Source organism: Vidua macroura, chromosome 18 (genome assembly GCF_024509145.1).
Source record: "Vidua macroura isolate BioBank_ID:100142 chromosome 18, ASM2450914v1, whole genome shotgun sequence".
NCBI classification, from domain to species: domain Eukaryota; kingdom Metazoa; phylum Chordata; class Aves; order Passeriformes; family Viduidae; genus Vidua; species Vidua macroura.
The window spans coordinates 12,173,477-12,198,764 of NC_071588.1; the positions used below are offsets into that span (position 1 = coordinate 12,173,477).

Sequence of the window (25,288 nt, forward strand, 5' to 3'; positions counted from 1 at the left end):
CTCTGCCTGAGGGCTGGCTGTCCAGCGCGTGATGTGTCTTTGTCATCACAGGCTTGTGTCTCTTGGTCTCCTGCCTGCTGCTACAGCACTGGGCATTTGGCTTCAGGGAGCAGAGTTAAATTTTTACTCTTTCATCTTCACTCACTTATATTTACTTCGACTGGCCAAAGTTAACACTGCCAGATTAAATATTTCAGGAAATAATTACATCTAGTCCAGTCTCCAGGGGGAAAGTTTCAAAGCAGAGAAAATTTGCATCTGGGGACCAGTGAGGGCTTTGGGAAGGGAAATGAGAAGAGTTCAGGCAAAACAATCCAAATAATTTTCCAGGAACCATAAAATGCTTTACTTCTATGATATAGACTAGTGTGTATATCTGCCCTAGTCTGCAGAAAGCAAAAAAAGGCTGGTACAAGGTTTAGCTACTGTTATTTATTAATAAGAAAAGTATGTGGTGTTCTGTTTCAGATTCTTTGATAAAGTAAGTGTCATAATTAGAAGAAAAATAGGCAAATTTCAGATGTTACTTTTGCTGTTCTGGCCTTATGAATCAGTCAGACTATGCTGAGGAGGGGTATTTGTTGTCTGGTGTTTATGGGGATGTTTGTTGACCAGGTGTGGTGAAAAAGCAGTAAGAGGGTAAGACTCATGAAAGTTGTCAGAAAAGGTAAATATCCCCTAATGAATTGGGATCGTCCTTCCTCAGGTTTCAGCTTTGACACAGAATGGCTCCAAAATCAGTGTTGCAGGCAGTGAAAAATCACCTTTGATTCCCAGAGGCTCCAACTGTAGCTCTACATAGCTTCCACTGGAGCCAGCACTGGGAAAAGAGGTTGCTTTGCCTGGGGCTTTCCTGTGTGGTTGATGCCCTTGTGCTTTTGTTGCCTTCAAAGTCTTTGCTCATTCTCCTCATGCCAGGGGACTGTCCTGGTGGGGGCAAATGGGGCAATGGGGTTATACTGAGGCCCTCAGTAAATGCTCAAGCTAACCCTCAGGACTTGTACTTTCAGTTTATAAAACACAGAATGTAATTATTTACAGAGGGGTTCGCTGCAAATCCTGTGAGTCTCAGTAAATGAGAAAAAAAATGCATGTTAATATTAAAACCTTGGTTACTTGTGTAATTCCCACTATTGTCTGTATAACTGCATAGCAAATGCTGTTTACCCTGGCTGGCAGTAGTGTTTAGAATGACTTGGCATTTTTTGTATTTTCTCTTGAACACTGACATTGTAACTACTTGCATATCTCTTGGCTATTGTTTCAAAATGTCTGTGTTTCCTTTTCATTATGGATTTTTTTCTCAAATTGTGGTGAGGTGTAGGGAGGCTGTGTCATTTTCAAGAGGATTCACCCCTTGAAAATAATTACTGAGGACTTCAAATAGCAGCAAATCCCATCAGCTCACAGTGAAATTTCTCTTACATTTTGAGGGATTTCTGGTGATTCTGAGCCATGGTACTATTTCACCTTATTAGTAATTTTAGGATAATTTAATTCTAGGAGCTTACTTCTTGGATTTTTGTGAAGTCAACAAAACTGACCATTTCTGTTGAAAATGTCATGTATATTCTTAAAAAAGTTGCTACACTGGCAGTTGTGCATGATTTCATGTTTAAAGAATTATTATTGAGTTAAGAAGATCTTGTAATTATTTTTTTATGTAGAACTGTAAGAAATGCTTGCTGTGAAATGGACGAACACATGAACCCCACCTCCATGAGGTGTGTCAAACAGTTTTGTGTAAAGAGCTGAAAATCAGGCTTGGTTCTAAGCCAGCTTGAGCCACACTAGACTGCTCATTGTGGATGACTGAAGCCATCTGCAGTTTAATTTCACACCAAGACAAACTCAATGGTTTCTTTTAGATTTCATTTGGGTTTGTTATAATCCAAAACTCAAAATTAAATTCTGAATAACAAAATCATGGGGACTGGAACTAAAGAAGATCTTTAGGCACAAAACACGTTCTAAGTGAAATCTAAGAGTTTAACATAGCACATATTTTATGTTACAATGACTTGTTGATTGTTGACTGCTCTCACATTTTCTGGGTGATATGAGAGTGACTCTCATTTGTGAAGATTCCTCTTGTATCTGTGAAAAAATATTGGTATCTTTTTCCATAACAGAAAACAATAATTTGCCTTTGTCTTGCAATCTGCAAGCATCAAGGACTTTTATGACCTATGGTCTTTCTGCTGACCAGTTTGTGTAGGTGGTATTTCCTCAAGAGAAGTATTTCTTGTATTTCCTGTAAAGGAATGAGGTCTCCTAAAATCTAACATGCCAAATTCATCATTATTTTCATAACAAAGTTTTCCTTTGTCTCTGGAATGAAGAAGAAGATGATGATGTTGAGCTGATGAGGATCTCAGTAAAGATAAGGAAGAAGAAAGAGATGAGGTTTTCCTGGAAATAAATCAGAGAAAGAAAATTTTATTTTATTTTTTTGCTCCTCCTTTTACAGCATTTTGAACATGATGACAATGAAGGCAAAGTTTAACTTCATGAAATTCAGGTTGTTTGGTTACTGTGACATGATACACTGCAGTCTTTAGGTGTGAAACGGCAATAGAAATAAAATAGTTAAAATTTTCTTCTTTCCTGAAGGCAAGAAAGGTAGGGTGAGTAGTCAAAATAATTTGAGATGTCTCTTACAGATGTATGAGAGAAAGGCCTTGGGATAGGATTAAAACAATTCAGAAACATTAATATTGGCAGGTTAATCATCTGCCCTCTGGTCTATCTGTAACTGCAAGAGATGCAGCAATAGTGAGCACTTGGGAGAACAGGTCTGGCACTTTGGATTGGTGTGGTTTGGGAGGACGAATGCTGGAGATGGAAAAGTTCATTAAAGCCATGAAGCAGAGGAGGAGCCCCGCAAAGCAACCTGGCTTCTTGCAGGAGACACTGGAGCTATATCAGAGCCAGCCACTCCACAAGAAGGGACAGAGGGATCCAAGGCAGCTGTTTTTAAACCAGCCTTGGTGCTGTGTGACATCCATGAACAGTCCCTCTGCAGTGTTCCAGATGTGCCTCTGCTGAGAGCAGCTCCTGCAAAAGGACCAGCAAAGAGAGTGAAATCAGAGAGAAGGATCTGAGACATGAAAGTGGAAGTTGCTGCAGAAGAACACACCATTGATCTGGTACAGTGCCAATGGTGAACACTGATCCCAAGGGGTATTTTTCCAACTGCCTAATGAGTTAGCAACTCTATGGCTTTAATGTCTGCTCAGCACAGTTCAGAGGTACTGCCACCTGCAATTGCATTTCACTGGGGAACCCGTGCAGTCCGGGAAAGAATAGCATGGAAGAAGAGAAGTGTTACATTTGTAATCCATTTGGCCTCATGCTGTCCTTATCTCCCACAGGAGACACAGGCATTAGAAATTCCCCTGGATAACACTGCTAGAGGAGCTGCAAGCTGCACTGTCAGACAGGGCTTGGTAGAAAGCCCATCTGTTGAGTGGAGACACTGATGTGTTTGTTACCTGAGCAGCCTGCTCAGAGGCAGCTATAGGTGAGCTCTTATCCTTTTTTTCTGCAAAGAGGAATGGGGGGAAAGAGCTGGGAATGAAAAGTCAATGGAAAAAAAATGCCATTGGATTTGGGAAGCATCATTTACATTTTGACCCCTTCATCAATGGTTCCTGAAGATGCTCTATCTGCTTTTCTTATCATGGAGGAAGATTTGAAGAGGTTTGAAAGGGACTTGTGAGGGATCCAACAGCTCCCAACACAAGGAACATTACAAACAACCAATGGTACTGAACATGCAAGGAACAGTACAAGCTCATCACAGAAGAAGCTGTGATATCATAGCCCCTGCATTTCTAGGATATTGGCTTGTTTGATGATGCTTAAACCATCTCAGAAGAACATGGAAAGCATAAATGCAAAAAAAAAAATCAACCAGATAAAGGTTCTGGATTTTCAGTTTTGCTGCTCGTCTTCACATTAACTAAACCATTCACAAAACCTTTCTTTTCAAATGTACCATTTCATAACATTATCAGGCTACCAGCTAGGAGAGTAGCCTGAGAGTACCACACTTGGACATGGAAGCAGGCAGGTAGAAATGGTACAGAAACACCTCACCATCTAAGAAGTACATTGATTTGATTTCAAATTTTTTTAAATCAGTTTTTGTAACCAGCTGGAACTTTCTTCAAATTTCCATGATGATTTAGACCAGAACATTAACTCTGTGTCTTTTGGTTTTTAAATTTTAAATGCTAGCTTTAATTTTAAAGGATTATCCCCTGCCTACCCTATTATTTTGAAAAAAAGTTTGCTAAATATGTAATGCATTATCTTTAGGAATGGCAATTGCAACAGGCAACCTCTCAGTTCTTCTGAAAGTTAATGCTAACAGCTGGTGCTGCCAGCTGCAGTACTCACCACTTCTGGAAGGAGCTTGTCCATCTGCATCAGAAGTGTGGCTGATCCCAGGCAGACAGAACTCTGTCAGACCAAGGAAGTGTTTTCTCCCATGCCTCTTCTGCACCTTCAGCTTCAATAACCATCCTACTCTGAGGCTGAGGTTAATGTTTACTTGTTATGATTTCTGTTGATTTATGTTTTTTGTAGCAATTGGGCAACACTTTAAATGGGTGGATTAAATATTTCAGCCCCTCAACAGGAGAGGGCCCTCTGAATGGGAACATCCACTATCATGAGTTTTGATACAGGGACTGATAAAGAGAGTGAATCTAAAATCTAAATCAGGTTTCAATTGCTAGAACACACACTGGCACTTTAATATCAGAGCTTCTTCTGTGGTTATTCCTTGAGAAGCAGTGAGTGTATTATTTTAAATTTTTAAATAGAAAACTCCCTAAAACTCAATACTAATTCAGACCTCAGAACAATGATAATAAAAAAGAATGGGTAAACTACAGAAAGAAAAGACTTATGGTCCTGCTAAAGAGGAGGCATGAAATACCATTTGCAATCGTGGCAGAAACAGGAAGAAGAATTGATCCTATACAAAGGTAGAAGAGTTTGGGGAGGGCAGTGATTAGACAGCAGGCTGGCAGCCCTGGAGCAGCACAGTGCAGGGGTGCTGTGGAGCACAGCACTGAAGTGTAGCATTGTGTGCTGGTGTGCAGCAGCAAAGTGCAGGGTGTCCTAGAGCAGCACACAGCCAGTAGATACTGGATATCACAACTTCTCCCTGCTTTTTTTGAGAAGTTACTTTCTATAAAATGGGCTGAGTTTTCAAGCTGTCTACTCTCTCAAAACCTTACACTCTGTCTCTCTCCAGGGCTCTTTTCTTCCAGCTCTCAGCACTGGGTGTGCATTTGTTAACCCTTGTGCCATCCATGAGGCACCAGAATATATTACAAGAACTTCCTCCTGATTTTGCTACAACTGATCTGCATGGAGAGTTTGCTCCAGAGGATGCAAGTCAGTCATGCTCCAGTCAGTTTGCTCCAGAGGACGCAAGTGAGAGTTCTGCACCAAATGCCTGAGGATCAGGGCTGATCCCTGACAGCCACAGAGACAATCAGGACATGCAGTTACTTGATGTCAGCTCAAGGAAATAGAAGATGTTATTCTACCTGGCATTTGTATTCTACCTGGTATTTGTTCATGTGCACCATTCACAATCAACACTAAGTCCTTTACAGTGTGATAGCATAAAAAAATGACACCAAAATTATTTGCAAGAACTGTGGCTATGTTTAATCCTATCTTCATCCTGCTCTTAATCCTGAGCAGAACTTTATTCTTATAAAGTAAGAAACATAGACACAAATCTTGCTGCTTTAAAATGATAGCAATGGAGAAAAATCTGAAATACAATTGATGTGTTATGTCAGAACAGTGGAAATTATTTATGGTGGCTTATCAGAGCTTGGTGCAAAATGTCTTTTCTTCAGCAGCATTCATCTCCACAGCCTGATGACGTTTCCTCTTAAACCGGCAGGTTTTGAATTTTTCTGTGATTTCAGAGGTTGACTTCCCTTTTGTTTCTGGGAGGAACAGGTAGATAAGAACCACTGAAATGACCAGGACAGCAACAAAGATGAGGAAGCAAAAAGGACCAAGAAGCATCTAGAGATAAAAAATAGAACAAGATGAATGATTTCCTTGGCAACACTTGCACCCATAGATTCTTGAAAGTTGTTGATTTGTTCCTATGAAATAAGGAATAGGCTCATTTTACAGCAACAATATTTATCTTTTCAATCTGTTCTTGGGGCAGCAGGTAGTTTCTGAAGTATTGAGACTTGTTTCATACAAATGGCCTTCATATACCATAGCAATGAGGGATTTACAGTTTTGATCATCTACAAGTAATTTCATCCTACTCTCTGTCCAGATCAGCCTAGAAATCCTGATTAAATTGACAGATTCAAAGAGAAGATTTGAATCAAATTACATACTACAGCAAAGGGGAAAATCATTCCAGTGAAGGTGAGGCCTAGCCAAATGACGATTCCACCAATTACAAAAGCAGAGGCCCTTGTTGAGAGGGTGAAGATTTCGTTCATGACAGCCATAACAGCTCCAGCTGAGGGAAAAAAAAAAAAACAACATAAAAAAGTGATAGAAACATTGTTGTAATTGACCATTTCCCATAGAAGATACCTCAGTTCTGCTATTGTGGGAATTCTGTCGTGTTTTCAAGACATTCATGGTTGTCAGGAGCAACCCTTACAATACTAAAGGCTGACATTTGAATTTGGAGACTTTAGTAACTACTGGTAGTGTTTAGTCAGAGAACTTCCAGAGTAAATCCTGGTCTTAGGTGAGTGAGGTTCTGCAAGTTACTGATGTAGGTGATTAAGGGTGATATGAAGAGAGGACAAGAAAGAACAGAGCAGTGCTAAGAGGCAGATTATGCATGCTGTCAGGTGTCAGTCTTTCATAGATGAAAGCTGAGAAAACTCTGGTATTTTAGAAAAGCCTACCTCTGCCCATTGACAGAGATCAGCCATCTGAACCTGTATGCACTGAACAGCATTCACACTGCAAAATAAGTCTTCATGAATCAATTAACAAGAATTTATTTGGTTTGAACCTGTAATCCAGTGAGAGAAAACAGGGTCCTGATTCATCTGGGTGTGAATGATTTGTTGAAGAAATTGTTTCTTGGGTAATTAATTCATCAAAAATTGAGATTCCCTCAATCTCAGTCTCAACTAAGCTGTTGATTTTCAGAGATATACTCACACATTCTAGTTCTACTTCTATACACTCATGACCTGTGCTTATCCCTGTGGTCCAAGCTCTCCTGATGCTTTTATTGCAGTGCTCACCTGGTCCTAGTCCATAAGCAATGATGAACAGAAAGATGAGAATAACACTGCAGTACCGCAACCACAGGAACTGATCCTAGAAAAGGTGAAGGGAGGGAAGAGAACAAAAACCATTTTTAATGCTGTAACACAGCTGATCCAAGCACAGGAGCAGCAATATTTTGGAAAAGCCCATGATGCTGAGCTGTGTAGTAGATGCTCTCTAGACCTGCTTATGTTTCTTTACTGAACACAGAGGAAGGCCAGAAGCAGCTGTTGGTGTCACATCTACAGAGGTGAGCTTGTATTTAGCAGACATTCTGACCTGCTGGTTTGGACATGAAAGCTAAGGCTGGCTATCTGTGTCCTGCACAGAGAATTCTGATGCAGATCACTCCTGGAGAGACATTTGCTTACACTCAGCAGAAGGCTTGTTTCAAGCAACACCAGGATCAGTGCCATCAGCAAATAACCACCACACAGGAGCGCTCGGCGTCCAAACTGATCGATTATGGAGCTCTGAGGAATAGAAAAAAATATTGCCTATCACTGGAAGTGTGGCAAAATCCAACTGTGAGCCATCCAACAAATCAAGCATTCCCCTTGAATTCTTTTTCAGAGAACACAAATCTTATTGGCACCAACTTTGTTATTTTATTGAATTCCTTCTACACTCTAATACTATGAATTACCATCACTGCCCAGCATTGCAGCTACTTCTTAAACATTGTAATTGATGGAATCATGTTACAACTCCTTCTGAATGTATAGATATACACAAACATATGGAAATGAGGACACATATTTATGTCTGAATGACATTTAGTAAGGGATTCTTATAAGAAATTAAAATGAATGAAGATGGGATGAAACACATGAAAGTTGGGACAAAATTTGCAGTGGATGGTAACAACCACTGTACAGATTTATGCAGCACCACAGAAAAATTATTTGGTTCATAAGGAGAAGATTCATTTGCTTCAAGGAAGAATACTTTAATTCTTAAAACTCCAGGAAGCTCTGACTTACACAGAATATGATAGAGATGAGTTCAGAGATTGAAACTCCTACTGATACATATGGGATTATGCTTTCCTGCAGGTTGGCTGTTTCAAAAATTTCTGAGGTGTAAAAGGTGATCTAGGAAATAAGAAAAATAAAGCACAGTTAATAGATGTGATATGTGCTTATCCAGGATCACTTAGAACTAGATTTGTCCTCACTGCAAAACCAGCAATACATTATTGGGCCTTAGGAGAGGTAACATAACTGCTCCAGATGTGAGAAATTGAAAGGTTAATGGCAATCAAGGAAATGGACTGGGGGGGGGGGGGGGGGGGAAGTAAAAAAAAAGTAGTTGAAAGGAGTATATTGCCTGTAAAACATGGGAAAAGGTATTGTTTTGGCAAAAAGGGAAAGGAGAGGGACAAAACAAGAGAAAGAGCAAATCTCAGTCTTAGCACACCATACATTGTCAAGCAAACAGTTGATTCTGTTGCCCTTTTCCAGTTGCTAAACAGAAGCTGCTCATCTGCAGAGTTCCTGAGGGAATGGGCACCATTTCCCTGCCAGCAGAGTGCAGAGGGAATTCCATTGCTGGCAGCTGGAACGAACCACCTCCAGCACAGGCTGAACCAGGGCTTATGGACAGACCCCCAGACGAGTGATAACATGAAGGGGATGACTGCCAGCTTGGGCTGCACTGGGCTCAGCCAGCTTTACTGGAAACTGCTGAAAGGATGTTGCTTAATGCATAAATGTCCTTTCTCAAATGAAATGAAACTGGATTGCAAAAGCTGGCCATCTGCTACTGCAGAAATCAAAGAAAGTGGTGCTGGGCTGCTGTAAGCCTTAGGATACTTGTGCCCCTTTCCTCTACAGATTCCTTGGTTGTACCACCAGGGGAATGAAGGCAACGGTGCCCTTGCAGGAACTTAGGCTGAGTTGGAGCTCTTGTATTCCCACCTGAGAAGCTCCCTGAAAGGTATGAACAATACTGGGGATGATAGCACAGGTGTCAGGCAGTGGGCTCTGTGTGAGGAGGAATAATGCAGACCCAGAGGAAAGGGACAAGTTGGCATTGTGGCACTTTGGAGACTTCATAGGAGATGCAAGCATGGAAATAGGGCATACTCAACTGCACTCAGGCCACAGAGCTGCAGGCTCAGCAAAAGGAGGAGCATGGTACACAGCTGTGGGTGCACAGATCGTTCTCTCAGCACCTCTAGGACATTCATGATTTTGGTGCCTTTTGTTATAGCCTTTTCCTTCATCAAGTCATCAAATTCTGTGTGGTAATTCCCTTCTCCCCAGAGTTGCTTCATGGCTACAGAAGAGACACAATGAAGTTTACTCCTCCATCATTTGATCCCCTCCTAATTCTGTGTTTTCCAACTTTTAATGACACTAAACTTTTGCACTTGAGTTCATGCTTTGATTCGTCAGTTACTGAGCAAAGGACTGGAAGGAACATCACTTACTGGAACATGGTGAAACTTCCCTGGAAAATGCTGTAGCAGTTAAGGGTAGATCTTAAATGTCTTGACTCTGCTTGGTCTGGAGGACTTTAATCATGTAATTATCAAGAAATCTGTGGCTGGCTAATAGAAAAGCCAATTCCTGCTGTTAGCTTCACTTTCTCAAGAGCAATGATTGAACAAACTAAGGATCTAAAGTTTTATTTTACCTTTCAAGCAACCAGCTTTGTCTTCTTTTTGCAGCAAGAGATAGGGTGGGGACTCAGGAAAGAATGGCAAAAAGATCAGTTGAATCAATGCCACCAGCCCAGAGAAGGACAATAGCACGTTCCACATATCTTCAGTTCCTAAAAGTTCTCTATGAAAGCATGTTAGAATCTATTTATAGTCCAGTAAAATTACAGTTATAACTAAACAGGTATTTTCTAAATTCTAGTCTAGCTAAAGAGACATGAAATACATACAGTCATTGAAAAGTTCAATTGAAATGGATGATGTTTAGGTTAGTGACAGGAAAATAGACTAATACTTTATTTCTTCTGCAAGACTGACATCTTTCTTAGACTTTTAATTTCTGAAGGTCAAAATATTCCCACAACACCTCTCTGAACCAACATTGCAACTCTGCATGAAGTTATCAAGAAATTAGCAAAACGTTTAGATCTCGCAAGTTTAATATGAGTATTTACATACAATCGTTTCTTATTAACTCCAGCAGAGGGACTGAACCTCCAGAGACTGAGTCATCCTTTCCCAAGAGAAAGGCCTTTCTATCCCCAGGGAATGAGCATGGAAACCTCAGTGACTTGTATGGGTTAGTTGCCTCCTCTTTGACTGCTGTAGTTAAGCAAAATAAAACCCCACCCTTGGTGTATGTCTGATTCTAGGACTGGGAGAACACCACTTCCCTGCTATATAGAACAAAAATAAATATAAAACAGGCAGAGAAGGAGTAGCACAGGCACCTTAATCCAAGAATTCGTGCTACAGTTTTTCCTAGTGCAAGAAACACTGTGGAGGTCACGTTTATAAATCCACGAAGCTTCTTAGGTGAGATCTCTCCAGCATACTGAACATGGGCATTCATATGTATTCCTAAAGGGAGAAGACAGGAGAGTGCTAAAGCTGTGGAAAGAAAGAGAGAGGGTCCCTTTTCAGTCCCTTGCAGCTCTCTCCTCTCTCTTCTGAACCCTCTCCCATATATCCTCTGCAATAATGGGCTGAAAATGTACCTTTTATTTCAAGATGTTTAGCTAATCCAGCAGATCTCTCTACAAGAGCTCCTGAAGGCAAAGGACAGCTCATCTTCCCTTGCCCCAGTCTGTTCCTTGTTGCACTGGGTTCCAGCACATTCCTGGGTACTCCCAGCAGGAAGATTTCTGTACCCACCCCAAAGAAGTCACATTAACATGGGCCAGTGGGGAGTCCTACCAGCAGCGATGCCCTCGAGGAAGCGCCCAGCCAGGATCATCTCAAAGGACTTGGCTCTCCTGCTGAAGCCAGTGAGCAGTGCTGCTGTTATTAGCACCACGTTGTTGAGCAGCAGACTTTTCTTCCTGCAACAGGGAACGAAACCTGGGTATGATCCATGTTTTACTTTTTCTTCCTTGACTGATGTTTGACTCTTCTCCTCTGGATTTACAGGCTGAAGCCATGGCCACTGTAATATATGATTTAGAATAAATTCGTGCTCAGGACTAAAAAATACAGTAGCTTTTTAATGGAACCAAGTGACGGGAAAGAGCAATATACACAGGATGAATTCCTGTCTCAAAAGATAGTTATTCTGAAAGATTATTCTGTCTAGAAGATATGCCTTGAACGATAAGATGAATATTTGTCGCCAGAACAAGACATTTGAGGTGATTACCGTCTAACAGGATTTTAACAATCAGAGTATTTCTGGAAAACCTTTGTTTAGAAGCACCACAAGAAAAGAACATGCATAAATATGTTAAAAAAGGACAAAAGGAAAGAAGGGGACCCCCCCAGAATCCCACTAAGTCTAGAAAGAGTATAAAAAAGAGCCTGTGAAACCAGTACCCTGTGAACTGCCAGGGTGTTGGTGCTGCATTAGTCCAGACCCAGTTCACCCAGCATCGATCGCCTGACTCGGTGCTGATTTACTTGTAGCTTTTCCAATTTCACTTCGATTTAATTTAATAAATTCCTTTAATTATTAAATTGATTAATTCATTTATAACAGCCACATTTAAACCCATTGCATATAGGACAACCAAATCTGGTTATAAAAAGGCATGATTCTTTGCAGAGGAGTGGAAAGGGAGAAGCTAGATACCTCTTACTGTGTGAGCAGTAAGGCTGAATGAGGCTGAAGGAAACTCCTGCAGGGTAAAATGTCAGCAGAACGACAGGAATTGTATGTCAACAAAAGCTGTGACAAGGGAATCAGAAATATCTTCGTGTTCTTGTCTCTCCGATGCACCCCAGTTTAGTTTTATGTGCTGAGTAATTTCTGTGGCAGCAGGGGGCAGTGAAATTCTGGTATCCCTTCTTTTAATTGACTAATATTTAATAGCTTCCCCTGTTACAGCCCTGGGTAGCGAGATGCTGGGAAATGTACTTACTTTCCAAATTTTGCAGTCAGGTACCCACTGCACAGACACCCTATCATCCCACCCATGCAGTACACAGACACGATGAGGGACCACAGTAGCATCAGGGTCTCCTGAGGCAGCACAGAACCGTATCGCTCCAGCCAAGTTTCGTTGACAAACTTCTGAATGTACTGGGACAAAAAGGAGATTTTTGTTCCACCGAGACACTAATCATAATGTTCTTCATAATGTTTACAATTTAAACAAATTCGATTAATAGTCGTGACTAAAAGCGTGACCACAGGACATTTGTTTGCAAATAAGGATGGTTATTTCCTCTCATACAGCCTAATAGTGTACAAGCATCTTTCAAAAGTTAATTATACCCTTTAGTGTGTTGAATCCTACCTCTCCTACACCAAAAAACTAGGACCTTCATTATATTACATATTCATTATAGTAAAGTGCAAATGTTCTTGTGGCCAGTAATGGATTTAAAGAGGAAAGGGCTGAGCTGAAGGCTGATTCCATCAGCTATTTTTGGGGGTTTTTTTCCTCCATGGCATAAACTTTAAGGAGGTATCTCAATATGTTGTTTCCACAAAATTCTGTGGGAAATTGTCTTCGGAGCACAGCTCCTTGCAATCATGCACACTTTGGCAGTGACAGTATGGCATTGGAAACAGCTGGCAATGAACTGACATAGCAACACCCAAGAACTTCTGTAAAGTGCAAGGCCTAGGACCATGAGGAACAGTTAGAGATGGGATTTTCTTTTCTCCAGCTTTGCCTACCAGAGAAGTGTAATTGATGACAGACATTTGAAAACCAGAGAGGTGGGTTCCACCAATTCCCAGCAGCACAATCATTAGCAGCAGCCTCCGGTATTGAACCTGCCAAAGAGAACGGAACACATCCTAAGCTCCTGAGACCAGCACGCCTTTCAGACCGTGAGATAATTTACAGCACCTTATATCTTCACATTTCTATGACTAAGCAACCTTTAACATGCAAAAACCCATCTTGAATTTCACAATAATCAAGACAATTCATTTGTTAAATTGTTAAAACACACACCTGCACTTTGTGCTATGTTCCTCTCCCAGCTATTAGCAATCTGAAAAGATACATTCTCTAATTCTGTTAGTTCTGCTAACCACAGAAAACAAAAATCATAAAAGCCTTGTTGAGATCATTTGTGTTTACCTTTGTACTAGAAAGAAGCTACAGCTTTCTTGAATCCCTTTATGCTTTCACCTTTGCCTCCTCAGGGACAGTGTTCAGCATTTTCCAGAGATTACTCAAGTCTGTCCTCTCAAAACTGTTTTTTAATATTTCACTTTCATCAATCTTGTATGAAACAACATTTTTAGAGGCCCTATCTGAATAACTCCTATCGGAAATGCTGTGTTTCCATGATGTACACTGAATTTCAGAGCATTTCTCACAAGCACAAATGTTTCCAGGCATTTAGTCAGGTCATACTTTAAACTGCTGAGTATTCTCAATTGTCCTTGAGAGCACAGAGCAGTAGAGAGGGAGAGTTTTTTGTGTTTTGTATTTTTCACTGATACTGTGTTCTCCCCCCAAATTCCCATCTTTCCTGGTTTCCCAGGTCCTCTCTTAAACCTCTCACTGTTTTGCATTTCTAATGTAGTTTCTGCAGATGCCATTTAGTCAGTCATTGCTCAGCCAGTGTTGCCACAAGTTCTGTTGCTCATTTTTATTACAAGAAGTATTCCCTTTGCTGCAATCTTAGACCATGCTGCTGTTAGTGACCAGGGCTAGAACACAAGAATTTGGATACTCACCAGGTCTGAGAGGAAACCAGGCATTTCCCCTTGAAACCCTGCCCACTCTGAGAGCCCTTGTCAAGTCTGCCAGATGAGAGAGATGGGTTCCACACTGAGATTGTGAGAATTTGGGATCACAGCACAGAAGTTAAATTCTAACTATGTGGCTTTTAGCAAATTGTGTCCTCCCCTGACACTGGCCAGGGCCTCTTCTTGCTGGTTTAATTATTCTAAGACCCAGATATGACAAGCTGATTACAACACTGGTAAATGTTTATCTTTGAATTGGGAGCACTGGCCCTTACTCACACTGCTAAAACCCCCGAGTGCTCCAGTTGTGTGAGGAGTCAGACAGTGCCACAATCTTCCCTTCAGTGGAACAGTCCCTCTTCACCTCTCTGAAAAGCAGCTTGGGCAGAGGAGGTTTTCCTTCCCTCCAGTCTACAACAGGCCTTTAGAACTCTAGCTCAGCCATAATGCCTCTTCTTGCCTGCTAGAAGATTTATAATTGCTTGAACAGTTTTCAGATGTAGGAAATGGAGTATTGGAATATTGGCATTTTGTGTCCTTGCTAACTCCCAGTTCTTTACAGAGGCTCCGAGTTTTTCCAGAGCCACTCAGAAGCCTCTCTGTAACAGTGGAATTGCCCCACTGTGTGCCAGAGCACGATGCCACATCTCAGCGGGCAGGGAGCTGACGAGCTGGAGGAACTAGAGGGGAGAGGAAGATTCTTCTTTGAGCTGAGGATGGAAGCAAAGATACACATGGCAGCTCTGGACCTTCCTGGAGAGGTTTCTAAACACTGTCTGTGACCAGTTTTTAACATCTGGTTGATCAAACAGTCCCTGCAGAGCCCTGTTCCTCCTGTTGTCTGTGTCCCTCTAGAGTACTCCTACTGCTGTCTCATTTTCGTCTGGCCTCACACCATTGTTCAGTGCTGTACAATGGAAAAAGCAAGCCTTAAATGCCTAGTAGAGGTTTTATTTCTTTTCCTAAAGAAGAGGACAAGGTGCATCCATCCACCTGGGACTTGAACACTACATGAAATGTGCTTTTTCCAGTATTAAGCTCACCCAATAGCCTGGACCTGGAGGGATTTTGTTTTCAGAGATGTTCTGTGTTGCACTTGTGTGACCCTGGATCCATCCTGGATCCTGGAACTGCAGATTCACAAGTACCTCTTCAACCTTTATTCCCAATCCATGATAGTTTATGGCAGTGCTAATGATTTACCACACTTCCCCTCTTGTGGACATCCTTTAGTAGGAGGGGAGAAGTAAGACAGGTTGACCACAATCATGCTGCAGAAAGATATGTATAAGGAAATGAGTTTTTAATGTCTAGTAAGACAATAGAAACTTCCTCATTGGGAACCAGTAAGTTTGAGAAAGACCAAACCAAATAAGGACCTTTAAAATAATCAATTATCTAATATTTTCTTTTCACAACACTTCCAATTTTTTTTTCCCTGCATTTTTGACCAGAAGAAGGAATATAGACTGGTTATTAAAGTGGCATTGTGCAATCAATGATCTCAAACCTTGAAACAATAAACTCTATCTAGTTTTTTTTGGTAGTATGATTGTCATGGGAGGAATGGCTGTGTTGGGAAAGTTCCCTGCTCCTGGCATTAGATTTTGGCACTGCCACAAATACTGCTGGAGGACAACGTGAAGATAAAATAGCAGGAGCCTTAGGGCTGTGAAGAAAACTGCTGCTCAATATTCAGATCCTTTTGCAAAATTTATTGTGCAGCATCTGCATCAGTTGGTAGTGAAGATCTCATCTCCAGAACAAGACAGATACGGTATTCCTTGAGCCCAACAACACCACCCCAGAAGATGGGTCCTTCTCTGTCCCTGACTCTTCATTCAATGACAATCAATCCAGGCACAATCAGAAGGATGTGTTTTCCTAGTCACTGTTTTTTATTTCCTTATCAGAAAACTGTAAAGTATGAAAAAGACCAAAAAACTGTCATATCATATAGCAATGAACACAGATATGAAGCTGTTTTTACCAGGTTTTATAATGAAAATGTGAAGTATTCAGAGACCTGGAAAGAGAACAGTCACACACGTGGATTAAATTCTCCAAGAGAGGTGTCCCTCTTCTCTGTCTTGTAAGTAACAGTCACTCTCAGGGCTCAATGCCATTGAAACCCAGCGTTCTCCAGGCTGGAGAGGCACTACACAGTCACTGCCAGTGAAGGAGAATCTGCACACTGGATTTGCCCACTCATGATTTCCTGCTGTTCTGCTTTCTCTGCTCATTGCTTTCTATCAGTGCTGACATATCCCTGTTTTTCCCAATAGAACCTCCAAGATTGTAAACGTGGGGGAACATTGCATATTGATTCTGCCTGCTGATAGGCAAGGCACTCCTCTTTCACTGGATTAAAGAGCTAAACACTTCTCCTGTGAACTGAAGCTTCTTCTCTGGGAAAGCTCATTGGCATTGACTTGTTAATAGGAGCAGATAATTTCAGTATCAAAGCTCTGTCTTCTTTGCAAGTTTGCTGTACCTCTGGACCTTCCAGAATCACTTCTGCCAGCTGTGGAGTCCTGTGTTTTCAGTTTATAACTTCAAGCTTAGAGGGACTGACAAAGATCTTATTTTCTCTACAAACTGTGTTTCATTTTCTTCTGCAGAGGAATTAATTCAGCTCATATTTCAGAAGCTGGAGAGAACTACCAAGTTCATGCTGTACCCTGTACTGAAGGTGATTTTTTGGTGGATCTATAGATTCTCTCTTGCTTAGTGAAACTTCTGGGTACTACAGTAATAAAAGACCAAAATATGAAGTGGAGGGTTTGTTCTTAAAGCCTAGTAACAGTCACCACTGAGCACTTTCTCTGCTGTAGGGCTGCCTGCCCCTTCTTTCCACGGTAGTTGAGGCAGTTGAACTCCTCCTTGACCTGCAGCATGGTCTTTCCTTTGGTCTCTGGCAGCACCAGGAATACAAAAATAGCCATGGACAGACAGTATGTCAGGAAAATGATGAAACAGAAATTACCAAGACCTTCCTACAGGAAAACAAAGAGAAAAAATGTGTTCATAAACATTTATCTTTATTTTTTTCTCTTATGATATAGCGTTTCTGGGTTTGTATTTACTAAAAGAACTTGGTCAGAGACTTAGTTGATATAAATCCTGCTTCAAATGACATCTGACAGTGTTGGTGCCTCTGTCACTGCATCTGTGTTGCCTATGTCACTCTAACTTGTGTAGAGTTAGAAGCATTTTGTGGGTCTGCTACACTTCCAGTAAATATCTGGTTAAGATGGAAGAGGCCATCAGAACTGCAATTAATTTGGGCTCTGTGAAGTGAAGTGCTGATAAGAGAAGCATGCTCTGGGTTCAAGAGGGGTCTAACTTCCTCTGAACTGAAACAAACACCCTACTTTGCTTACCACAATGAAAGGGAACACAAGTCCAAGGATGAAGAGTTGGATCCAGTTTATAACACCATTAAAAACATAAGCAGCTGGTCTGTATGACTGAATAAATATTTCCGTGATCAAGGGGCATGCTACTCCACCTGAAAATAATATTGAAGAAAGAAGGAAGCTTAGAAACTTTGCAAGATGCTTTTGTACCTAATGCTTCATTTTGCTGCGTAAGTTCATGGCTTTAAGTGGCCTGGAAGTGTCTGAGGTGGTGCCTGGCTCTTCAGAAAAAGGCATGTAGGAATGCAATAGGAAATGAATTTTACCTCCTAGCATAGTATGTAGGGAAATATCGACACCTGCACTGAATCAGAAGTAGGGATTCATGCCTACTGTGGAAGAGCTATGCCTGGGATCTCTCCTAAAGGCTGCAGTGAGGAAGGAATGAGTGAATAAATGAAACCATTCCAGTAGAAAATACCAACCTGGCCCAATGCCAAAGCTCATGATGAAAATAAAGACAAGTGTAACAGAGCAGTATGGTACCCAGAAAAAGGAGTCCTGTGGTAGGAAATGAAAAGCAAATAAAATCAGAAAATAAAATTTTATTTATCTAGCTCCATTACAAATGTGCATCACTACTAAGTATGTCAATGTTTAACATAGATCTATTTATCTACTTTATACTTCTACTCACTAAAAAGTGATTTGTGGGGAGGGAAACAGTCATGCTATCTGTCACACAATAAAACATGGGCACAGTTCTAATGCATCAGTGGGGTCTTACCTGCAGTGAGAGAGTGACTGTGAGGAGCCCTAGAGCCAAGGCCATCACTGTGTAGTTTTTCCACAGCAGTGTCTTCCTCCCTGCACGCTCGATGAGGAAGCCCTGCAAGCAGGAGGAGATGCTGCCACTGGTGAGCTGCTCCAGCCTCTGCCTTCACTGGCCCCATCTGGGGGCCCTGAGCAGGACCAGGAGCTGCAGGGAGGAGCAGGAGCTGGGAGGTGCAGGGCTGCAGGGAGCACTGTCTGGGCAGAGGAGGTCAGAGGTGGCGTCCTGCAGGCAAAGGAGAGCCAGGCAGGAGAGCAGAGTGGGTGGGAATGCTTACACTGCTGTGATTCCTGCAGCCCTGGGTCCTACTGGCACATGACATCTGCCCTTCCTCCAGGGGGGAACTGGGACTCCCAGGTCTCGCCCAGAATGGGTTGTGATTTTGACAGAAAGACTCTCAACTCTTTCCAGAAGCTCAGTAGAAATGTCCATGCTTGCAGGGTGTGGGGAGAGGGCTTTATCTGATTGGTTCCATGGTTGATTTGTTGCAAAAATTTGACCCCTGAAGCTCTATTTACAGTATTTCTAAAGATCAAAATGAGCAATGTATTACAGCAGAACAAAATTCAGCTGAAAAGCCACTTACACATAGAACTGTGGAGAAGATCTCAGTGGTCCCAATCCCCAGGGAGACATAATGGGTTTGAGCAGGGGGGATTCCAGCCTTTGTAAAGATACTGTATGCATAAGAGTAAACCTGGAAAGAGTAGAAATTTGTGAAAGCTGTACACATGTGGCCATGTTTACACTAGTGTCTCTTTTTGGACAGAAAATAACTAACCAGACCTTAACAAAATAGAAAACCATCTTATCATTCCAGGGTAATGAAATGCCTTCAGAAAACACTTGCTAAAACACAGCTCTCGACTTACCCCAGGTCCCAAACTTCCAGGGGGAAAGGTTGTAACAAACAGTACCAACAGATCCCTCCTTAGGGCACTGTTGCAGCCACTCCCAGCCCCTTGCAGAGGTTACTCTCTCTGAGGAGCTTGCAGGGGGCACAGCGAAGCACTGCACGTACCACGTTGGCCCCGACGAGCTGGATGCAGGAGACCACGAGGAGCAGAGTGATGAGCTGCCAGCGCACGGCTCTGTCCCGCAGCAGGTCCCAAACACTCTTCACCTTCTCCCCACCGATGGCTCTCTGCTCTGACATCATGTCATTTATTTCAGCCAGATGGTCCCCATCCCCCCAGAGCTGCTTCACGGCTGGAAGGAGAGGAGGAGAGGTGACCAAGCTCACCAGCACAGACATGAGTCCAGAAGATGATTTCCTGATTTGCAGAGTATCTTATTAGAACTTAATGCTCTTTTCTTGCATTAACTTCCTAGAGATCAGGGCTCAGATATGACAGATCATTCCTGTCTGGATTTACCCATAAATCTTACCCGTGACCTCACCTTTGGCCAATAGCTGCTGACAGTCTTTCAATGTAAGTCACACTTACATTCTTACCAATCCCTCCCTGAACACCTTCCTGCTAAAGGTGCAGTTCTAGTGCACACTCCAAAACACAGACAAGATAAAATGACTCCTACATATAAAAGATAAGTTCACATAGAAGATAGAAGGAGTTCTATCTTTTAATAGCTAAATACCCACAGTGGCTGCTGCTCAGTTTCTGTCAGTAGCTGCTCTTAGGGTTACTGAAGAACTGGAATGCTTACAGCTACAGCATGACAGTGCAGAACCTCTCTCACACAGAGAAGGTACTGTATGTGTACTCTGACTGTTCAGGGCAGAATCTGCATTGCTGGAAATACAAGCTCTGTGTGATCACCACTCTTGGAGGACCCTGGCAGAGGGTACGGGAAATACTAGTGTCAAGAGAGCACTAATATCCAAACAGAAGAGGCTGAATTTCATTTGAGCTGAAGGTGCTTTCAGAGCCAAAACACCAAAAGTATTTTTCCCATCTGTACATTTCTTCCTGGGCTCATTTGGGGCTTTAGAGTATTTCCCCCTTGTCCCTGAAATGAATGCTTATGGCTCATTTCCTTACCTTTGATGCATCCCTCCTTGTCCTTTTGGTCAATGAGCAGGTAGCGGGGAGAGTCTGGGAAGAAGGGGAGGGTGAGAAGCTGAGCAAGGGCAGGGACTGCATTGGCTGCCAGGAGAATTGGCCAGAGAGCCTCCACTCCAAGAACTTCTCTGGAACAAAAGCAGCAGGGTGAGAGGGGCTGAGGCACTGTGCATGCTGGCCATGGCAGCAGAGGCAGACGCAGGCTCATCCCCTGTAGCAGCACATTTCTTTCTCTCTCAGGATTTTTCATAGAGCAGTACAGAGGAAAGAGAGAGAAAACAATTTCTATTTCTGCTCCTTGTTTTTCTCATGTGGAATGTGTTTGGAGAACTGTTTCCCTAGGGTGATTGCTTGATTGGATTCTGGTGAGGATTGTTTGAGCCTGATGGCCAATCCAATCCACCTGTGGCTGGACTCTCAAGAATAGGGTCACAAGTTGTGAGTGAGTCAGAAATGGTAGTTAGGAAAGTAGGTTTGTAGTTTTAGTATCTCCTTTAAATAGTATATTAACATATTTTAGTATAGTTATAATAAAGAAATCATTCAGCCTTCTGAACTGGAGTCAGACATCAGCATTTCTTCCCACCGGGTTCACCTGTGTTTACAGTAATCCCCCAGCCCTGCTGGCTGTGTCCCGGCAGCTCCCACCCGGGAGTCCCCGGCAGGGAGTGCAGAGGGCCCGTGCCTGCAGCACCGCAGCTGCACGGTGTTGGCTCCTGCTGCTCAGTGCCGGGCACTGCAAGGCCACCTGTGTCCTCCTGTGTCCTGAGGGCTTGCAGGGACCAACAGTCCCAGCATAAGGGCTAAAGGAAAACCTGCAGGGGCTGATCCCTCTGCTTCTCATCCAAATAGGCTCCATTACCATTATTACAAGATCCATGAGTTACCAGACTGGTACCGACTGCCCCAAATAGCAGCCCCTGGGCACAGGTGTGCATTGATATATGCATACATTTTAAGAACAGAAGAAATTGAGTATGTTTCAGACTCTCTTACCTGAGACCCAGAGCAAATCCTACGAATTTTCCCATAGCAGAGAAGGTAGAAGCTGTTATGGCAATCAGCCCGCGGAGCTTCCGTGGGGCACATTCCCCAGCGTACATGATATGGACATTCTGAGTTAAACCTGCAGTGACAAAGGACTCTCAGGGCCATGCAAACCCTCGTAGGTCTGGTGTTTTGGAGGGGACCACTATGGACAGTGCCTATAGGGTTGGCTCTCAGATATATTTTTATCTGTGCTGAGGATGTGGCTGCCTGACATGAAGCATGTGCCCCATACCATGGCCTTGTGCCTTTGCTAAATGTTTCGCTAAGTAAGTATGGGCCTGTGGGAAATCTGTCCTTCCCCAGGCTGCCCTTCTCTTACATTGTTTCCTACAGCCACATATACAGACAGCACTGTGGTTACTCCCGCTAGTCTTAGATGACATTTTTCAGTGGCTGTTCAGATGATAAGTGCCTTATTTTCTGCTTGAAATCACTAAGTTGGCAAATGCTGTACATTCTATTTGGCCAGTGAATTAATTAATATTTATCCTCTCAACTTTTTTTTCCTGGCTAGTATTATCTTTATCCAACTACTCAGGGATCAAAAGCACTGGTAGAATGTAACCTTCTGAGACATCTGGAAACTAGAATTGAAAATTCTAATTGAATTGGCTTGAAAACCATTCCATTGTCTGTAATATGGAGGGCAGCATCAGCCACAGTGAAAAGCAACAGGAACAACAGAGGCCAGCTCTATTGAGTGAGCATGCTTCCCTGAAATATTGCATGTTTTGGTTTTTTCAGAAATTGGCAGTACCTTTTGTATGGACTGGATGTAAAGATAGAAGAAAGAGAAATTGAGATGTCATACATTACTCATTTAATGTTTGTGGTTTCTTATTTAGTGAAAAATGCACTCAGCTATCATGCTCTCTGCAGAATGTAGTAAAAGATCTGTGATCTGTTTACTCAGGCTGGTGAATCCTTGTGACCCTCAGTCACTGCTCTTCCCACTCTTTAATACCACTGGTAGAAATGCCAATTTACCTCCACAGACTCCAGAAAATAACCTTCCAGCAATGATCATCTCAAAAGATCCACAGAGCCGGCTGAGTCCCATCAGAGCTGCACCCAGCAGAGCAGGGATGTTGGCAAGCAGCATGGCCTTCTTCCTGGAATTCATTCAAATTAATGTGAGCATAAATACTGCCCTTGCCTCATTCCCAGCCTGACAGGAGTGGCATGACTTGTACCATGGTTACAGACTCAGTGCTGGCTTCTGAGATCAGCTGAAGTAAATGGGAAATGGCAATGGGGAAACGTCACAGAATGATCAGTTAGGTGAAGGTTTGGATGCCTCTAGTACAGTCAATATCTATAGAGTCAATTCCAAGAGAACCGGAAGCTTTGTGAGTGGTTGTCTCTGAAATTCTCTTTAAAATGCGTGCACTTCTTGTATGACTTCCCTGGACTGGATTTGCTTTGGACTTTATAAGGGAGAGGGTATGATTTTCCTTTTTCCTTGTCACTGGCAGATTTTGCATTCTGTTTCTTCACTATACTGGTCTTTAATTGGAAGCCCTGGGCTGCTCCCAATGCCACGTTACTAGCAGTGTTTCTCATGAGACACAGGTTATTTTGCAGTAGTGGGTGTAAACAGAAGGACTGGTGTAACCACTCTTCCTACCTTCCAAATCTAACAGACAAATACCCAGCAGATGAGGATCCCAGGAGCCCACCAATGCTGTAAATGGACACAATGAGGGACCACATCAAAGTGATCATCTCTGCACTGGGAGAGGAGCCATATCTCTTCAGCCAGGTCTCACGGATGAAACTTTGGATGTACTTTAAAAGAAAAAAAAAATTGACTCAGTCGACATGTTTTTGCATAATTGCACTGCTTTTTTAATTCTCTTACCTGCTTATCAGTCTTTTTGATACATTTCTATAGATTACCTTGGTTGAAATCTTAGCCCCAATGAAATCAATGGGAATTTTGCCATTACCATCCCTGAAGCTGATGTTTTAGCAATGAGATCCAATGAATAAATATTTCAATATTAAATATCAATTGTGAGTTCCAGTAAGGGAATGGTAGGCTGGTCTTCTGTTTCTGTGCTAAACCCTGATTTTTTCTCTACCTGATCTTTTCCTGCCATTCCTGCTCATCTGTGGTGGTAGTATGAGCTCAGTGTCCTTGGTACCATTCAGGATGACAAACACCACCCCCAGTTTTCCTGTTCCAGCCGCAGGTACGAGTGCTGACCTCAGCTCTAGAGCTACAGTCCTTCCCTGCCCTATTTCACCTTGCAGCCACTTGCAAATAGTGTGTGTGGTCCAAGGGACTCCCAGAACAATGGAGAGAGGAGAATGCCCTGGGAGCAATTCCACTCAGTAAGGGGAAAATGGCTGACTTTGTGGATATTATTCATCCTTCCCTTTCCCAGTTCTGTCACATCAGACAGAAGTTGGAACCTCATTAAACACAAGAGCAGTGAAATCCTGGTAGCTCACTCTTTGAGCTCTCCATGCTTACCTCAGCAGGAGAATTGATAATGGAGACCTGCAATCCATAGTGGAAGGTTCCAGTCATGCCCAGGACAAAAGCCAGGAGAAAAAGGTTGTAGCTCATTTTCTTGCAGGAAATACAAACAGCAAACAAACTGGTTCGGCTATCCAGACATGCCTCCAAATGTGCTGTGCTTTCCTCAGGAGCTCTAACAATGCCACACACCTGCCTCCTCTGAGACCCAGGAGCAATAGGAAACCACAGCTACTGAAGCACAGGACAGTGAGAATGCTGCGTAGAGGCAAAGCTCACAGATCCCTCCCAGGACCCAGTTACACACTTCAGTGCTTCAGTCTTCAGTTTTGGCCATCTTAATCTGCACTGTCATAGTTGTGGGAGCATAGTGCAACGTGCAAAAGCATTTTGTGAACAATTCCATCTACTTGTCCTTTCTCCTCCTCCTTTCCCACTTGTTATCTTCCCTAAATGAATATTTTGCTCAGTGACTTGGCTGAGACTAGATAAACATTTGGGGATTGAAGGGCATTCCTGGTTTCATAGTTTATTCACCTTTTCTTAGAACTCTCTGATAGGAGGCTTAAGAATATGGGACTGCAATACATGTGCCTCAACTCCCCCCCACTGCCACTGCTCCCTGTTACTGGGGATATTCTGGCCAGCAACAAAGGTGATGCTGCACCTCTATGCCTGGAATATTTCATAGTCAAACAGTGACTGCCAAGCATTTACAAGCCAATTTCTAATCAGAGGAATGTCGTTGCTTGAATGGGCATCAAGCCTCTTCACACCAGTTTGCATGCAAAGGTAGTCATCCCTGCTTGCAGTCTAGGTCTTTCCTGATGCTTTCTTTGGCTACTGTGGAAAAAGTTCCTTTTTACATAGAGAAAGAGGAGCCTGAGATAATATTTCAACATGTCATTTTGTATGGGAATAAATCACACAGGATTCCATTTTCTTCATGGTGAAAAAAGGCCATTCTTTATTCACATAACTCCTTTTTATACAGTTCTACAGACCTCATGTGGGACTCCAACTGGTTAGTAGTTTTCTTGCCAATTATTTTTATTGGTTAGTAACAAGTTGTTATTCTGTATTGATTGGTCCCTCAAACTCTCAGTGTCTACATGCAGAGACAGTTGTTTGTGAAAGATAGTTTTCAGTTTTCTATCTAACGGTGCACAAACAGTTTATGCAGGTGTAAGTGGTTTTTTTCACCCAGGAACAGATTGTTATGTTAACGAATTGCTCACAACAGGATTGCTTTCACATGGGAACTTGTAAAATGCTGGCTTTGACAAGGCCAGCCACTGATTCCAGGAGAGCAGGCTTGATTTTATGAAGCCTTTCTCTATGCTTTTTCTACCTTAGTGCAACAATTTTGTTCTTTCGCAGTGTTAACGCTCCCTTTGGTTTTTATGAAGTTCTTGCTGTGTGGTTTGTCA

The 25,288-nt window shown here is 42.4% G+C and overlaps 2 protein-coding genes across 3 annotated transcripts; both read right to left on the reverse strand.

Moving 5' to 3' along the window:
- Positions 1–5,828: 5,828 nt before the first annotated feature.
- On the reverse strand, positions 5,829–14,165 carry LOC128816243 (solute carrier family 2, facilitated glucose transporter member 11-like). Of its 2 annotated transcripts, none has more exons than XM_053993704.1 (12): positions 14,097–14,165; positions 13,080–13,178; positions 12,316–12,476; positions 11,159–11,283; positions 10,693–10,822; positions 9,937–10,085; positions 9,389–9,576; positions 8,280–8,390; positions 7,668–7,769; positions 7,272–7,341; positions 6,396–6,523; positions 5,829–6,063 (listed from the first exon to the last, which is right to left on the reverse strand). In XM_053993704.1, exons 1-12 carry the CDS (start codon positions 14,118–14,120, stop codon positions 5,857–5,859), a joined length of 1,494 nt encoding a protein of 497 aa, XP_053849679.1. In that variant the 5' UTR covers positions 14,121–14,165; the 3' UTR covers positions 5,829–5,856. The 2 variants fall into 2 exon arrangements, with proteins under 2 accessions (XP_053849679.1, XP_053849678.1); XM_053993703.1 differs by having other exon boundaries at positions 7,272–7,347.
- Positions 14,166–16,688: 2,523 nt separating this feature from the next.
- On the reverse strand, positions 16,689–23,948 carry LOC128816244 (solute carrier family 2, facilitated glucose transporter member 11-like). Its single transcript, XM_053993705.1, has 11 exons — positions 23,853–23,948; positions 23,001–23,161; positions 22,361–22,485; positions 21,320–21,449; positions 20,303–20,451; positions 19,321–19,508; positions 18,886–18,996; positions 18,255–18,356; positions 17,953–18,028; positions 17,492–17,619; positions 16,689–17,104 (listed from the first exon to the last, which is right to left on the reverse strand). Exons 1-11 carry the CDS (start codon positions 23,946–23,948, stop codon positions 16,898–16,900), a joined length of 1,473 nt encoding a protein of 490 aa, XP_053849680.1. The 3' UTR covers positions 16,689–16,897.
- Between the last annotated feature and the right edge of the window lie 1,340 nt (positions 23,949–25,288).

Excerpts from the sequence above, each read along its gene's own strand:
- LOC128816244 (XM_053993705.1), bottom strand. The coding sequence starts at position 23,948 with ATGAGCTACAACCTTTTTCTCCTGGCTTTTGTCCTGGGCATGACTGGA. Across the intron at positions 20,452-21,319 it reads GGATTTGCTCTGGGTCTCAG|AGAAGTTCTTGGAGTGGAGG; the intron begins GTAAGAGAGTCT and ends CTTTTGTTCCAG. Across the intron at positions 17,620-17,952 it reads GAGCTTTGGCATTGGGCCAG|GTGGAGTAGCATGCCCCTTG; the intron begins GTTGGTATTTTC and ends TATTATTTTCAG.
- LOC128816243 (XM_053993703.1), bottom strand. The coding sequence starts at position 14,120 with ATGCCTGGTTTCCTCTCAGACCTG. Across the intron at positions 11,284-12,315 it reads CTGACTGCAAAATTTGGAAA|GAAGAAAAGTCTGCTGCTCA; the intron begins GTAAGTACATTT and ends TCCCTGTTGCAG. Across the intron at positions 7,348-7,667 it reads AAACAAGCCTTCTGCTGAGT|GATCAGTTCCTGTGGTTGCG; the intron begins GTAAGCAAATGT and ends CACCTTTTCTAG.